The sequence below is a fragment of the Macrosteles quadrilineatus genome, unplaced genomic scaffold (assembly GCF_028750875.1).
Source record: "Macrosteles quadrilineatus isolate MER2022 unplaced genomic scaffold, UCM_ALF_1.0 Scaffold_7__1_contigs__length_78375512, whole genome shotgun sequence".
Lineage (NCBI taxonomy): Eukaryota > Metazoa > Arthropoda > Insecta > Hemiptera > Cicadellidae > Macrosteles > Macrosteles quadrilineatus.
In genome coordinates this window covers 54,834,994-54,851,578 of record NW_026542600.1, presented here as the reverse complement: position 1 = coordinate 54,851,578, position 16,585 = coordinate 54,834,994, and the positions used below count along the sequence as shown (strand labels likewise).

Below are 16,585 nucleotides of genomic sequence, written 5' to 3'. Positions count from 1 at the left end.
CTGATTTAATTTGAAGTAGATGGGTAGTTTGACAACCTTTTACTCAATATGTAAGCAAATAAACTATACATGGCCTATTACTCGTAAAATAAAAGGTATTTAAGAACATTTTATTTTGTCTCAGTAAATACATTACATTGCAAGACATTGCAAATGGAAAATTTAATTTGGAAATGTTAAATTGAAATAATACTGTTTAAAACTAAATGGCACGCTTGTCAGACTGACTTAAGAAGCAAAAATACACATTTGTGTAGCAGAGCTCACCAAAGTGCACCGTCATCTTCGTACCCATCTGAATCTTAACTTAGGTAACGGTTAATATTTTAAAGAACGTAAAATTATTTGCTCCAGTGTTTACTCAAAATGGATTTCCTCTATTTTGTTAAAACGACTCAAAGCCCTTGGCTTTAGTTGACTCTTCTTTGTCCTGAAAATATGTTTAGACTGACAACGCATGACATGAATTTAAAATGGCCGTTTATGCTACGGTATATACTGTACTTTGGAAATTTTATATTATATATCACAAACCAATGTTGATGTTTTTGTTAAAAATAGATTTTTGTGGTGATGAATTAATGTCACTTAAGATATCAATGCGAAGAACTTTCAATCACGATGCTAAAAACGAAGTTTTTACGATGATTTGGGATCTAGAATTTTCATACTTTACTCAGCTCAGTTGTGGAAGTAGTTAAAACATAACAGGATTAGTACACTATCTAGCCAAAGTCAAAAAACAAACACAGGGCGTGTTCTTAGGGGCAAATTTATATTTTGAAAAACAGTATAGCCTCTGGATCGTTATTGAACATTGTTAAAATGTTATAGCATTTGCAAGTTTATAGCTAGTTACCAAACCATATTACGTATCTTTCAAAATTACATTTTAATTCTTATCTCTGGGTCTGAATTAAAATTAATGTGTGTATTATATAAAAAGGCAAACAAAAACAAGTGAAATTACATTTGTATTTGAAATTCTGACCTGATGAAGAAGTTTAATGAATAAGAATTGCCCAGGACAAAGTAATAAACAAATGATTTGTCTACTTCTAAAAAAAAATATGATGAACAGCAGTGAAGTAGTCCTTGTAATATCCTGTAGTATCCTGTACTGCGTTACAAACAGTAATTCCGCGCTACAGTTTGGAAGGAGTGGCTTCAAGATCCACTGTGTACAGAGTACAGGGCATAGCTACTTTTTGTTTGGTGGATCGCTGAATGGTTATTTTATTGTTTGTTCTGTCCTACCCTTGGGTAGGAGGCCTGGTTAACAATGAACGTCAAGAGTGGTGTTACCACATTCTTTAAATTAAACGAGCTGTAAATCCACGATATTTGTCCTCTCTTCTGCCGTGTCCTAAATAAACAATAGTTGGTAGAGATGGAGGTTAGGCGAACACAATGCCGTAAAACATAGTTGTTTTACTATTTGTGCTTATGGAAATCTTCGCAACGAACTCTTAAATAACAATGTGTTTTTTCACCTGTGTCTGACGGAGAGGTGAACCATCCCACAGGGTAGTCGTCCCTGTTCTGCATTTGCAACCAGGACATCAGAGGGGCGAAGTAGGTGAGCATGGGCTGAGGGTCTATATTGGAGGTTTGACCTTGGGTGGCTATCCTGACGACCTCTGGCCAGGGTAGGGAAGCCCCTACGCCCATCACCGAGCTGTTACAAACAAATTGTGTTACACAAAGGAAAATAACTTACTTTTCCTACCATTTCATGGAAATGATTACATTTCCACTCCTTAAACATTACGCAAAATAGTTCATTTACACTCTAGAGCGAAACGAATTATTCCCGCTCGTTAATCAGCTGATTTCACTGTTGGCACTTCTAGTTCCATACCAACCACAGCCGTACTTTAACAACCGGTACGCAAATAACATAACATAACCTAAATGTAATTGTATATACAGGACGACTAAAAGGTTAATCTGTGTGTTATGAAAAGTTAATTAAGGTGGCCTACCACCTTATCAATAAACCTTCGCAATATCTTCGTAATAAACAAAAGACTTTCCCTATAAAATCTTTTGTTTATTACGAGCACAAGCAGTCATTGTCGCTCTTGAATGTCATCTACAGTTCTCGAGTGGCAATGAAGTATTTTGCGCTTTTAATTCACAAATTTCACAAATAGTTCACAAGGTGAGAACTTATTGATGTTTTTGACCTGGCATTACTGTTATATAACACTAAAAAGTGTAATCTATAAAAACGCCCATTTACAGGCAGTTATCACATAAATCCGTTAAAAAAACGAATATTATGGATATTTTATACATTTATATGAATACTTAATTCCTTCTTCATTTTCTGAAACTATTTGGAACAACTTCGTCATAATCCCACACAACAAAAACATATTTTCAATTTGTACAAAGGTAACGAAAATAATTCCCTAATAACGGGTTGGACAGGATTGAAGAGGCAACGAATGTAAACCTCTCATAGGTTTTTATGTCCCACTCTTACATTCTAGGCTAGGTTCTAGGACGGAATCGTTTCACTCAGTACTTAAGGCTATACAGAGGGTTATGGCATTGTAACAAAGCTAAAGTCGTTAGTGAATGGCGGAAATTGAACCTTATGGCCTCGGGACAGAAGCCTTGCACTCTGCTACAAGACCAGCACCCTAGAAGAATTTAGAGTTGAGATAAAACAACCTAGTAAATGATTATGCGGATAAATACCGGACCTTAGCAGACGACCAGCCTCTCTAGATCGGAATATGTCACAAGTGTCCAGAGGTCCGGAATGCCGAGCCGCCTCACATAGAGAGGCGTGGAGTTGGAACTGGAACACTAGTGATACGAAGTACCTGGAACAGTTATACCGTAAATATATTTTATGTTACCAGAATATCAGATACATGAAATACATACATAATACATTCATACGACGAAGACACAACAAAGTAGGCATTTCCTCTTCATTGCCTCCATTGTTCAGCTGAAGTGGACAATTCACATACAAAGCTGTGAAAGAATTGCCAAGAGTTTGCAGCGATTATAATCTTTGGTCAGTCTAAATATGAATCTTCTATAAACGAGCTTGTGTATCAAGAAAAAATTAACGGAAACGTAATGTTAGTAAAGATAGCCGTTGACAAATCATAAACAGGAATCTTTCACCTTTCTTAAAGTGACATGAGTCCAAAACTATTTACTTGTGTTATAAGCGTTTCAAAGTTAGATTGTTCAGCTTCTCACAGGGAATCTTCACATAATAGACTTGTACCAATTCAAAATGGTTAAAACATCCAAGTTTGTGGCGTACACATAATTTTTCAGTAAATGTCTACATAAGTATATTTTGAATGAGTAGTTCTATTAACCAAGAGTTTACCGCTACAAATTTTCTCTCCCAATTCTACGAGGAATGAGCCGGTATTGAGCTTTATATGAGAAAGTGCTAGAGGGTCAAGGGGAAACTGCATTATGGCTCCAAGGCACTTAACGTTGACGACTCTTCTAAATGTAATCACCACAATCTCTTGATAAAATAGACAAGTCAATCAAGCAAATGCCTCTTAGGTGCAATGACACTGCAGTTAGAAGCATTTAGATCAATTGAGTTAGTTTTTTCACCGAGCTGGAATGCAAGGACTTTACAGTCTTCAAGTGACTTGCAAGCGAGTACCTTTACATCATAAGCAAACAACCGATTTTGAGTTCATTGAAAACTTTATATATCCCGCGATCAGGTTGAATAGCTATGGGTCCAAGTGGGCTCGATACAACTAGGAAATTGAAGGGAAAAGAATATAAGTAGTTCTAACAAGGTTGACAATTGCATACTAATAAAATGCATTTTTTTTGTAGCTTTGATAAAAACGAAAAAGAGATCTCATATCCATTCTTGAAATTTGTTATGAAATTTGTTCTGTGAAATAATGTTTTTTTTATGAAAGACCAGGCTTTTCAGGATAAGGCTTTTGAATATACAGTATTTGAAAGATAATTTTACATCCAGATCAAAAGATAGTGTTATATTTGTCGCCTAATTTAAGGATCAGTACAATAGAGCTTTGTTGCAGGAATAGGAATGTAATGTAATACAAACCTCTTGTACAGCTTACTGTCTTTACTTATTCTATCTATCTAAGCATGAACCCGTGCACATAACCTGTGTAGATAGGCATAACCTAGGTCCTTAGATAGACAAGATATACTATCCACGTAATCTTATAAAAATATTGTTATCATGATCAGCTCCCGTTGTGGGATCCAACGTGATGAGCTTTTCTGAGACGCTGTTGGCATCGGTTGCACATGTTAAATTGTTTGATTAATGACTAAAATCAATATTTTGAAGGAAAACCTGTCAGAAATCGTGGAATACGTCAGGTGTTAAGCTAAGCTATCAATGTAGTAAGACTCATTTCATCCCCCAAATACGGTGTTTCGCTTATCACTCATTTTCTGACTTCTAATCCGCCACTAAACTCGCAACTGCATTAAAAACCACTTTTGTTTCTATTACCGAAATATTAATTATTAATATAATTATGTAGTAAATTCAAGTATTTTGTCACTTTATACAGAGTTTTTTTTTACCGCTTCCTTAAAATATTATTTTACCCAACGAGTAAAAAAAAACTAAACACGGCTAAGCCGTAGGTGTTTTAGAAAATTGTAATCGTAAAATACCCGAGGAATACAAGATTAGAGAAATGTATATATTATTTTGTATAAGAAACTATCCACATATTGCTAACCCTGGCTATCCCCGGGCGTTTTAACCGCCTCTATAAGCCGTCTTGGCTAGGCCTACGAACAAAACTATATTACAGTAAGTTGTTAACAATACTGATACATAAGACAATTAAATAAGTTTAACATCCAAAAAACTGCTTATGTTAGCCCTGTGAAAATGCTGTTAATCTTAAAGCATTATTGGATTGGCTGAATATTTATTTTGCAATTAAGCTCAGTTTTTCAAATTCAGTTTTTTAAGCTCTTTTCAAATAAAGAACGTAAACATATTTTTATAATTCAGTTGAAATCAAGGGTTTACCGGGCTGTGGTATTCTTCCAAACGACTCCAGTTCACCAGCGCAATTCCACAGGTAACGTACGTGATTTCGTTAAGTCTTATAACATATTCGTTTTGCTCTCTAAAAATGTATTAAATTGATGTGCAAATTTATAAGTTTGATTATTTAAAACCTCTGTATTATTTTGTGCCAGAAACCATATTTGTGTTTTTTTGGTCTAATACGGTACAACGCCTTTTCAAGGAATACAAAAACAATTTTGTATCATAGTGTGTTTTACCATCCACATTTACTCTATTTTTTGGTTTCGGTCCTAAATTAGATAATCGTAGTAATTTCACTGTAAACTTTTAAAACAAAATTTATTTTTGGAAAGTAGTTTGAAAAATCAAAATTAGTGTTTACGGAGGGTTAAAAACTTCTTCTATACTGACATAATCTCCAGAGAATATATTAAATTTTACTATAAGTCAAACAATTGCTAAAAAGTTAACTTTATTGGACGAATTTAGTAAGATTTTTCTTTGTCCTAAAAGTAGGTACTAAGTTAGGTCTACTTTGATAAAAAGAAAACTATTCAAACTAGCAAGTAAAATCCGTACAGATTTTACTGTGTCAAATATTCTCTGAACATAAACTAGATTGATAAGATTACGTTTTGGTTTCTTGTTTTGACTTTGCAAGATGTTGATTTAGTTTCGAACTAAATTAAAAAAGGAAAAAATTGGATTCAATTTAAGTAATAGAAATAAAACTGTAGTTAACATAAAATCATTGGATGTTAAAGGTTTTTTCTGTTGAGTGATTTTATGTCGGGCATGAGTGTATTTTGGTTATGTTTGATAGACAATTGACAATTCAAGGCCGAAGGCCACATAAGCCAAATAATCATTCCACCTACAGGGGAAGATACAATGGTTCTCCCGACGCATTGGGGTGTTGGTAGTTCTTCGGATCGCCAACAGGGGCGCTGGGAACGGTAGCTTTACCAAAAAGTCGTTTGAAATGCAATTATTAATAAATTATCAACTCTAAACAATTATTGTTTAGAACCTAATGGTAAATTAACATAAAAAAGATCATGTATTTTAGAAATTTTACCTTATAATCCAAGTATTTTCTTTAATCTTCTGTAAAGTGATTATAAATAATAATACTGTATTTGAAAAATATATTTTGAACGAGTTGTATTTCCTTTACACTTTGGGAGCTTATATCGACAGTTTACCTATTTATAGTTAATATATTAAGTTTTTTTTTTATGGAAATGTAATTTAAATAAGTATTATAATTAAAACAAGTTTATCTCAGGTAGATAAAATATAACTGAATCTCACAGAACAATTTCTAACAAAAGAATGGTAAGCACCTAATAGTTATGGAAGCGTAAATCGTTTGGTTCTCGCAGGAAAGTTGTGTCTTCGAGCAGCGGTATATATACAGCCGGGCTGCAGTGGTCTAGCCGGGGGACCGATGGTTCTAGGTGACTACCACCACATAGCCTATCAGAGAGTGCGGGCGCTGGACGCCCCCCCCTGCTGGAGCATTTCACCTCAGAGCCGGCCTTTGTTCCCTTTTGCATCCATACCAATTAAATTTCCTGCTATCTCATACTTTTTAGAAAGATTTCTTTAGCTTCTAAGATAATGTTTACCTTTAAATACCAAAATTTAAAATTTTATGAAAACGGTATGTAATTTTGTAAAATATATCCGGGAAAACCCTACATAACCAGGACCTCGTGTATTTTTAATCGATTAGTTTAATACTTACAATACAATTATATTGTGTAAGTATGAAAAAATATATGTAAAAGATAACTAACAGGTTTTTGCTCTTGCAAAAATATTTAAAACATCGGGTTGAAAGTAATATAGTTTAAAATTGTTATGAAAGAGGTGAAAATTAGGGATATGCCCAAACAAATTGATATTCTTAAATAAATACAAAAATATTGAATTTTGGTAATTTACATGTTTTTTGAAAATGAGTAAAGAACAACATAGCTTGTAAGGTACAATATCAATGAGTGATGACAATAAATTATTTTGTATTGGTTTTCCAGGTTAATGTTTAACAAGAATCTCCTTCTCACATCGATTGCTCAGCAAATGAAATCTTTATGTACCACTATTATCTGTGGTCTTCGTTCTCATTGTTTCATTTTATCACTTAACTAAATCGGTATGTCTCGGCATAAATAGCATTCCTATTATGATTAATTACCGTAAACACAATACATATCTATAAACTCATACAAAACGATCCCAATAATTATAACATCTCTCATTTCTCTTTATAATACGAATTGTTCAAAGGTTTATTGCGGACATTTTCCATCACGAATGTAAAAACAATGCACAACGTTTCGGGATCTGGAATCTGATCCCGTCCTCAGGTGAAAAAAAAACTTAACTAACACATTACAACTAACAATACACAAACGCCCAACCCAAGTTGCAATACACTACAGAGGGTAGCAGTCAAAAATTATGCACTGTATAGCAGGCAAGTCATAGTGTTTGTTTGTTAGTTGTACTATGTTAGTTAAGTTTTTTTTTCACCTGAGGACGGGATCAGATTCCAGATCCCGAAACGTTGTGTATTGTTTTTTACATTCGTGATGGAAAATGTCCTCAATAAACCTTTGAACAACATTAACTCACCATCACCAACAATGAACTTCAAACAAAGAATAATACGATTGTTTGTAGCTACCCTCCACAATCACTTTCTCTTCATATTAATCATAACATAGAAATTATATCAAACTTTTTCATATAGAGGTTTTCATCTTTATTTTTTCCTTTAATCGAAGAGTACATCCACTACAAGAGTCTTGTGTATACAGGCAATTTATGTACGATATTCCGAGTAAGGATTGTTCCAACCAGGAAGTATGAAACATGTTCGGGGCTTTAGAGTTTGTATTTTCATCTATGTTTCTATTGCAGTCTGGGGGCTCTGGCTGGATATCTCATTATGATTGTAGAAAGTCAATGCTCCCTACTTCTACTTTGTCCACCTACACTACTCCTATAATTAGCAAGATGTGGGATTGTGTTGTGCCATGCTAATCTCTCGGGCAATTTACCAAAAACATATTAATCAGCACAAAGTACAATAACACCTAACAATACTGTTCGGTGGATCTCTTCTGATACTTGTGATAGGGGTTGAGCTTGTCACGACCCAAGCTTCCGATCAAAATTGGTATCCACTTTGCCTCTCTGGACGTAAGCAAAACGCAATGTTCCTTAGGAGTAAGCAGGTCTCAACTGAAGACAAAACCCAGTCTTTGCACCACACATGAACTGTACACAACTCGCCACTCGGGACGAAAGCAACAAAGACTGCAACAATGCTGTGGGTTTTGAACAGGCCTGTGTTTAACGTTTAAATAGTGCTTTGGAAATAATTAAATGAAGGTTCACAAAATTAAATAATTTTAGTGTTGTTTTCGTATTGAAATTAATAAACCATTCATATTTCTTGTACACTATTCAAAACCAAGGTTACTATTCCGGCCATGAGGAAGATATACTTAACATATCACATGATTTCAGCAATCGACTGCGGGTTGTCACTGCGTTTTGCCGCTTCTAGACTTCAACCGGTGCGAAAATAAGCTACATTTTACCGCGTGAAAAAACGCACGTATGGCCTACAACAGCGGGAATTCAAACAGCCTGAAAAGAAGCTAGTATTTACCGCGTGAAGAAATGCCCACGTGGCCGTAGCCTTAAACGATTTTTTCCACGGGAAATTCATTGTTCTCCAACCACATTGCATTAATCATTATGCATTCGGTAATTAATTTTCTTCAGTACAACAAACATAGTATTATTAGTTCTAGTGCAACTTTTAATAAAGGCGAACGCGTTAATAAGTATAAGTATAAGTATATATATAATAAGTATAAGTCCATGTTCCACGTGATAGAGTGGCGGTGAATGAAAAAATATGTATTTTTATAGCTCTTCTGCATTATGCCACTTAATAGAGAGTAGGCAAAGTTTTACTCTTTAATCCGTGATTATACTTAGTGAATCCTTATTGCTGATAACAGATAAATTTGACTAATACAACTCTCTACATTTTTTACTTCCCTCATCATCACTTATCATTCTCCACCCAAGCTATTGCCTTACACCCTCCTTACCCTTCCCTATGCTCCCTTACAAATTTGAATTACAACCACTTCGACTATCAAATAGCCTAACTAATATCCCTACAGCTTATCGAAAGGAATGAAATAGGTAGGGGAGGTACTGCACTTATTTTATCCATCGTTAAATGTCAGCTGATCGTTTGGATTTTACGATCTAAAGATCAATGAGTAATCTCATTTCTCAAATCGGAGAAAATTTGACAAAAATCGAACAAAACTGGGTTTTTGGTGGTTCGTTATTTTGTTTTTGAAGAAGCGAGGCCATGTTTTTATTGCCAAAGACACTCTCACCAATCCAGTAAATACTGAAAAATGATTAAAACCTTGACCGGTACTCTAGTTTTCTAGGAGTAGGCCGCGTAAAATGACATTTTGGCGTTACAGACGGAGTCACAGAATGGACAGACAAACAGACATACAGACAGAAATTGAGATAAGACTCGTTTCGGCTTTCTTAGGCTATGAAACGTAAAAATAATCAAAAAGTGCATGATTCTAAGCAATGTACAGACAAAACTGTAATTTTATTTATATAGATGTTGTTCAAACAAAAGTTATTAGTGCTGCACACTGTTGGTAAACCTTGTAACTTTATAAATCTATTGAACATCGCAGAACCAACTTGTGAAACAGCTGTTATGCCTCCCATACACGTAACGATCGGCCGGCCGGCCCGTATAGCGCCTCGTTTTCCTCTTCTAGAGGAATGGGGGGCGTGACGTCACTCTTCTCTTATCATTCATTACCGTAAAGAGACGATATGATTCCATGGGTGTCGTGGCGTAGTTGATAGCGTCCCGGACTCGAGATCTGGAGGTTTCCGGTCTCCAGTTCGAATCCCGCCGTCGACACCAACTTTTTGTCTAAGATTTTGCTTAGAATCAATGCTTCAACCTGGTCGTCTGGCCGCCGGCCGGCCAACCCCCACCTATCAGGCCGATCGGTACGTGTATGGGGTTGCCCCGGCAGGCCGCCGAAAGGCCGACAGTACAATATTATATTATACTAGCTGTTTACCCGTTCTACGTACGGGAATCTTGTAGGAAGTTGAAACCTTATATTCAGAACAGGAGTTGGTGTGCATTTTTCCAGATATGCTGCCAAAACTACTACTGTATAGGAATACATAAAAACCTTCGCAAATACAATATCTGACAGTTTCAAAGCCAAAACGAATGCTTCGCAATTAAATGTCACCCGATCGTGTTAGTCCATATATTATATCTAATGATAAAAGGACTTGCTTTATAGATATATGAGGCATAGCCCTAAGGTAGGCCTGTAATTGAAAGTTACTTTTCACACTGAAAATACCACCTCAACCTCACTACTGCACACTTTATTCGGGTTGAAATTTTCATTAACAAAGGTGATCTTGTCTTTTCCACGAAAAACTGAGAAATAAAGACATTAATGCGTTACCAACAGACATACACACACAAATACAGAATTGAATTAAGGGATTTGCTACGCTTTAACCAAAGCAAAGTAGTCTACAAACAAAATAATGATTTGAAAGTTTTGAAATTGTCATCAAATTTTATGATAATTTATTTTTTAAACTGTAAAATTGGTGTAAATCCTTTGGCAAATATATAAATAAGTAAATAAATACACAGTCTACAAAACATTTATACGTTAACAACGCCAAGCTTTAAAAAATCATGATGGTTTGCTAAAAAAATCTTTCACTAATGTTTGATCATTTTCATAGGATAAACTAACATTTTGGAGTCCAGACAGAAAACGCAAAAATTATACAGTAAGACATCAATTAAATTTAATAAGAAATAAGGTGCAGCACTAACTAGAGGTAGAACTGAAGATACTACTGACTGAGAGAATTAAGATTTAAGATTTAATTAAGTTGGCTGTCTTATGTATTAGGGACATAGTAAATTGTAGACATCGTGCTTAGTACATTGGAACTAGGGACTGAATAAGGGATTGTGGGATTGTAATAAAGCCATGAGCCAATATGCTGGTTGGTTCTTCCAGTTGGTACCAACGTGACAAAAGTTTACAGTGTATCGATTTTCTAGCAGAGTTACCGTGCAAGAGCTAACTCCAGTTGAATTTCTAGCTCAGTGATAAAGATGGGTACAAGGACAGCTGTTTAAACAATGATTTCTTGATGTATTTAAGGTAATGAAGTTCCCTAACCTGATGTACGGCTGGTCAGCAATAACGTGATACTTGGCTCCGGGGTCAAAGTGTGACTCGTTTCGGGGCACTGGAGGCACAACCCCTTGGTGATGAAGTCTCAACGCCCACCATCGAGCGTTCATGTTGCGGGTGCCTTCCGACTCCACACCCCATCGCCACTAGACAGACAAATAAAAAATGTTTCACAAATCTTCAATGTTAAAATTAAGGAGCCAAGCATAGAATGGCTCCCACTATGCTTCAAGTTGGGCCAATTGAATATGTATGTGAATAAAATATTATATTGTTCTAAACGTAAATGTATTTATTTACATATTTTATTGTGTTTATCTATGCCAGTGTAATTTATCGATTTTTTTATGGTATCAGGTCTTGTTACCATCTAACCTGTTGGTAGAAAGCATAATCAGTTGATAGCCCCACAGCAAATGGTTTTTGGTTCTGACAACTATGTCGATTGTAATCAAACGAGCGAACTTTAGATTGGAAGGCGAGACATACAACCACTCGGTTACCCAGACAATGTAAGTAAATGTCATATACTGCCCCTAATATTTTACCATTCCACCATCAATAAATGTAACCCTAAGTATGTAGATCATGTTTAAACATTGTAAATATTAAATATACTAAAAATCAAAGCAGTTACTGCTACTACGGAACTATAATCCGGATTTTAGAAACAACCAATGAATTTGTAAACCAACAGGTAAACCCAAACATTGCTAAGTTTTATTATTTGAGATCGTATTCAGGACCATTCTCTCTCTCAATATGTTTAGTTTATTAGACCAAATTTACGAATACAAATTTACACCAGTCATGTCACAATCTGTTAATAGTTTAAAGAAAATAATTGTACGGTGGTTCCTCTAAATCACATAATAGAAAGGTTACAACTAACTGAACACATCAGCAACAATCATGGAAAGTGGAGTACATTTGAACAAAAGCAAGTATTTTGTTTGCCTTCAGAAGATGATCAAGTCTGGCTCCAGCTGAAGGAACGGAGGAAGTATTTTTATATTGAAATTTAATATTTAGATATAATGAGTAAAGACTTCCCTATAGCGGAAATTGGTCAAAAATTACATTTCCATTCTTCTTTTGGATCAGAAATCGGCAAAGCGTTTTACTATAATCCGGAATAGAGTTTTCTTGCCTTTAACACTGATATATATTTTTTTTTCTATGAACTCAAAAACTTAAAGAATTATAGTTCCAAAACGGGATCTGACTTTGGAGACAAAATGAATTGCTACTTTTCAGAATAATACGTCGGAAAATAGGAAAAGTATTCAACTTACCTGGTCAACTAAGTAGGCAAAAGGAAGATACGCAACTTTTTCTAGAGCCATCTCCAGTAAAAAGTTGATTTTTGTCTCTGAAAATAAAATACATGTGAGACAAAAAGTGATTAAAATAAAGCTGAATCAAATCACAAAATGTATGCAGTATGAACGTCATCATAAAACTGGCAGCTCCGGTCAACCAATTGTGCTGATAAACTAACTCTTCCGTCCTCCTTGCCCAATGTAAAGATACCCTTATTTGACTTGCTGCATATGTTAACCTTCCAGCATTTTGTGACGTTTCGCAATTTACATTGTTGTCTTTTAATCATTGCCTTGGCCCCAATCTTTCTTGGCTGGATAAAGTAGCCAAAAATGTAGTTTTTGGATCACAAATCATTTAGCTTAACACAATTCCTAAACACCACCTTTGACAAAAAATGTTCACTAGAATAAGGCAAAACCTTATTCTGGTTTCAAAATAGTTTGTAGGGTTTTAAATTTATTTATCTCACAACTAACAAATCCTTATGCACCTTGATCTTAGCCAACAGGGCCAACAGGGCAAGATAGTTTTGGAAGAAATATTTGAGAAAAGCGTGAATTCATCAAGTATTGAAATAGAATGAATTGGCGTATCTTAGCCGAAAAGCTTTAAATTATTGCACCATTCTAAATTCGAATTTTTGTAATGGTAATTCGTAAATGGGTAATATTCAATAAGCTGTATATTTAGTTTTCCTATCCTCTCTTTTTGAAACTTGTTTCCTTTTTAAATAACCAACTATATAAGTAAGTAATCAATTAGTTTTATTTATTTTTCGCATCAATGTAACCATGTGTTAATATACTTGTCAATATTTAATCTTTCCATTTCACTTGATTATAGGCTTTCTTTTTCAATCATTAATAGAACGTCGTGAATTGAGTCGTTTTTGGTAGTATTTACTATGATAATTTGTCATGCAATCAATGTTTTTAGTTTAACACCAGTTGCCTGTATACTAACTTAAGTGTCAACCATACAGGCGGTTACTTTAACACATTGTTTCTGTAAGTGTAATTTGGAGTTATTTTGTTTATGCAAGTTTTATAAAATAAAGCAGTTTTCATCATAATTTTTAAACAAGCTCTATGCAATATGCACCTTTGTATGTATACAATACTGCTGATTATTGCTTACCGTAGTCATCCGTGATGTTTCCTAGCAGCCCAATGCGATGCATATGACGAGGAGTCATTACAGAAAGGCCAATGGCTTCACTCATCGCTTCATGGAATCCTGCATTTTTCATAACAACATATTACAAATTGATGGATTTAAATATTATACTGTATATCAATAAAATATATTACAAAGAACTAGAAGTATCAAGATTTTAACGCTACTGTAGATTCGTGTGTTAGAAATCGTGTACAGCTTGTGGATAAGTTGGTTATGAAAACATGAAATATGTAAACTACTTTGAGTTGCCACTTTCATATGGGCTTTAATATAACAGTACAAATTTATTTAAGATGGATATTTTCAAACACATAAATATTGCTGATATATTATAACTGTAGATTCAACATTTTATTGCAGAACTATGTGGGTAATGTAAATAAATCTGTCAGCTCAGTAGGTGGAGAGAAATGATATGGCCAATGATTATCCTTAAATGGTCTTTTATCGTGAGGTTTCCCTTCTTAAAACAATAATTATTTCCATAGAATGGCCAAAACTGGAGTTAGCTTTAGCGTTGAGTGAAACAGTTTATGTTTTATATATTTTTTCAACTCAACACAATTACATGCATTGAATAGTTTCCGATAGCTGTCTGATGCTTGACTTATTACAACTCATTAATTAGTCCTTAAAAAATTAATCAGCTTTTACCTGAGCCTGCACAATTGGTAGCTAAAGAAAGACACACTTTATGTTGGAATATATTTAAGCGTGATTAGCTCATATATGCAAGTTGTTCAAAAAGTAGTTTTTTTTTTACTTTAATCCATAAGATTAAACTTCAAACTAAATATGCAATTGAATAATTAATTATACAGTAGCATAGCACCTGGATTAGCACCATCCCGAAAGACATAGGGCAGGCGGGCGTACTGAAGGTAGTACTGAATATGCGTCATTTCATGATGAGTTGTCAGTAGACCCTCCATAGTAACTTCTGTACACTGCTTCATCCTAAAAAAGGAGCGAAAAGTAACAGAGGCTTGGTAAATATATTACTCTTAAATACTAATATTAGTATAAACAGTGTCCCATAAGTAAACAGCTAAAATGTGGAAAATGGTTTAATGGGTCAAAATAAGGCGAAAATCATATAACGATAGCACACCTTGACTAGCATAGCCTAATTTTACCATATTTCACAACAAAAAACGTGTTATTTCAGCTATTTGGCCCCTCGATCTTTTTAATTTAGTGTCATTTGATAGGAAACGTTGACGGTAAATAAATGTGTACTAGGTATTTCTCATAAAATTTGCCATTTTTTTTAGTTATAAAAATTGAAACGGTCACCATTTTAAAATATTTTATTGGACCAATTGTTTGTTATAGGTATGTTGTACCTTAAAATATTTAACAAGTTCGATAAAAAAATGGGTTAAAAAATGTATGGACTTAACTATGTAAAAAACAGAAAGGTTTCAGATCTGGAAGACTTAGGGGAACAATCATAATTGGTTTTCTGTATATTAGCGAACTTCTTGTAATACTATCGTTTAATTTGAGTTTAAGTACTAGTTTAGTTCTTACTGTCTGTATGAATATTCGTAAAAAATATTTTTTTTGCTAATTGTTTCGGCAATAACAAACAAATGGTATAGCCTACCTAGAAAAAAATCTAAATTCCCACATATTCTTTACCAGAAAAAAATAATGTAATTTAACTTTAGTACTTCTAATTTGTGCATGAATAATAGTTTAATTTAAGGATTTAATTATTGTTAGAATACTATTTGCTTTTACCTGTAGTCTTTCTGGTTGCAGAAATCCCAAGCGGACGCCTTGCACGCCACTGGCCTGTTTGGAGGTCTCTCAAACATAGATTTCTGCCAAAACTCCACTGGCATTGGTTTCATCCCCATTGATGTAAAAAACTGTTCAGCGATTTGAAACATTCTAAAAATACAATAATTATTATAATTTGATATTTCCCATGACCTCAAGATACTTCAGTAAGTTCGCAATAACACTACTTAAAAACTAAGTAAAATAAATCCTAACAAGTAATGGTTAGACAGTTAAGAAACATCCAATTAGTCGAGAAGACTATTGTAAATCTATATGGACAAAGATGGTATCTCCATCTATGAAAGTTCACGATTTTATCTTTCATGGATATTTTTCCCATAATAACATTTTTAACTTGTTATCCATTTTCACTCTGTTCTCAACAATGATTTGTTAATATCATCGAAATAGTCTTCATATAGAGATTATATATTTTTTTAAAGAGGTTGGCTACCTCTTTTAACCTTGCATTTGCCCGTCCACATAGACTACAGATATGTGCGTGGAACGTATCCAGCAAAGCAAAGGGTGAGCTGGTACAGTACGAAGGTGAACTGTACTGATAAATATTTAATTTAACAAAAAAAATATCTGAAAGATGAACGATTATGTTGATTTCATACATCTTGTTTCAACATTTCACTTTATGAATTAAGAGTAAATGCCCTTTGTAAAGGGGTTTTTAGATTGATATTTCTATTAATACTATTAACATAATTACCCTTTATGAAAGGACCTTTATAAGGCGGGATGTCTTTAACTCAGGAAGACATTTTTTCCATAGATTGGTGGACTTACGGACTAAGGTACCCAGTACTGACTAGACAATTTAATACGTACGAATGTTATTAATTTAATTTTAATTCCTTAGCCCCATTACGTGTAAGGTAGTGCAAGAGTATTTCACATGCTATAGTAAATTCTG

General features: G+C 34.3%; 1 protein-coding gene across 1 annotated transcript in view; it reads right to left on the bottom strand.

Annotated features, from left to right (window-relative positions):
* Positions 1 to 1,145: 1,145 nt before the first annotated feature.
* LOC128999003 (angiotensin-converting enzyme-like) overlaps positions 1,146 to 16,585 on the bottom strand; it is a 28,031-nt gene continuing 12,591 nt past the window's right edge. Inside the window, exons 8-15 of the mRNA XM_054425358.1 lie at positions 15,616 to 15,768; positions 14,702 to 14,826; positions 13,828 to 13,926; positions 12,660 to 12,736; positions 11,350 to 11,510; positions 2,715 to 2,837; positions 1,494 to 1,678; positions 1,146 to 1,177 (exon numbers count right to left, since the gene is read on the bottom strand). Of these exons, the coding sequence (XP_054281333.1) occupies positions 1,146 to 1,177; positions 1,494 to 1,678; positions 2,715 to 2,837; positions 11,350 to 11,510; positions 12,660 to 12,736; positions 13,828 to 13,926; positions 14,702 to 14,826; positions 15,616 to 15,768 (955 nt within the window). The remainder of the gene's footprint in view (positions 1,178 to 1,493; positions 1,679 to 2,714; positions 2,838 to 11,349; positions 11,511 to 12,659; positions 12,737 to 13,827; positions 13,927 to 14,701; positions 14,827 to 15,615; positions 15,769 to 16,585) is intronic.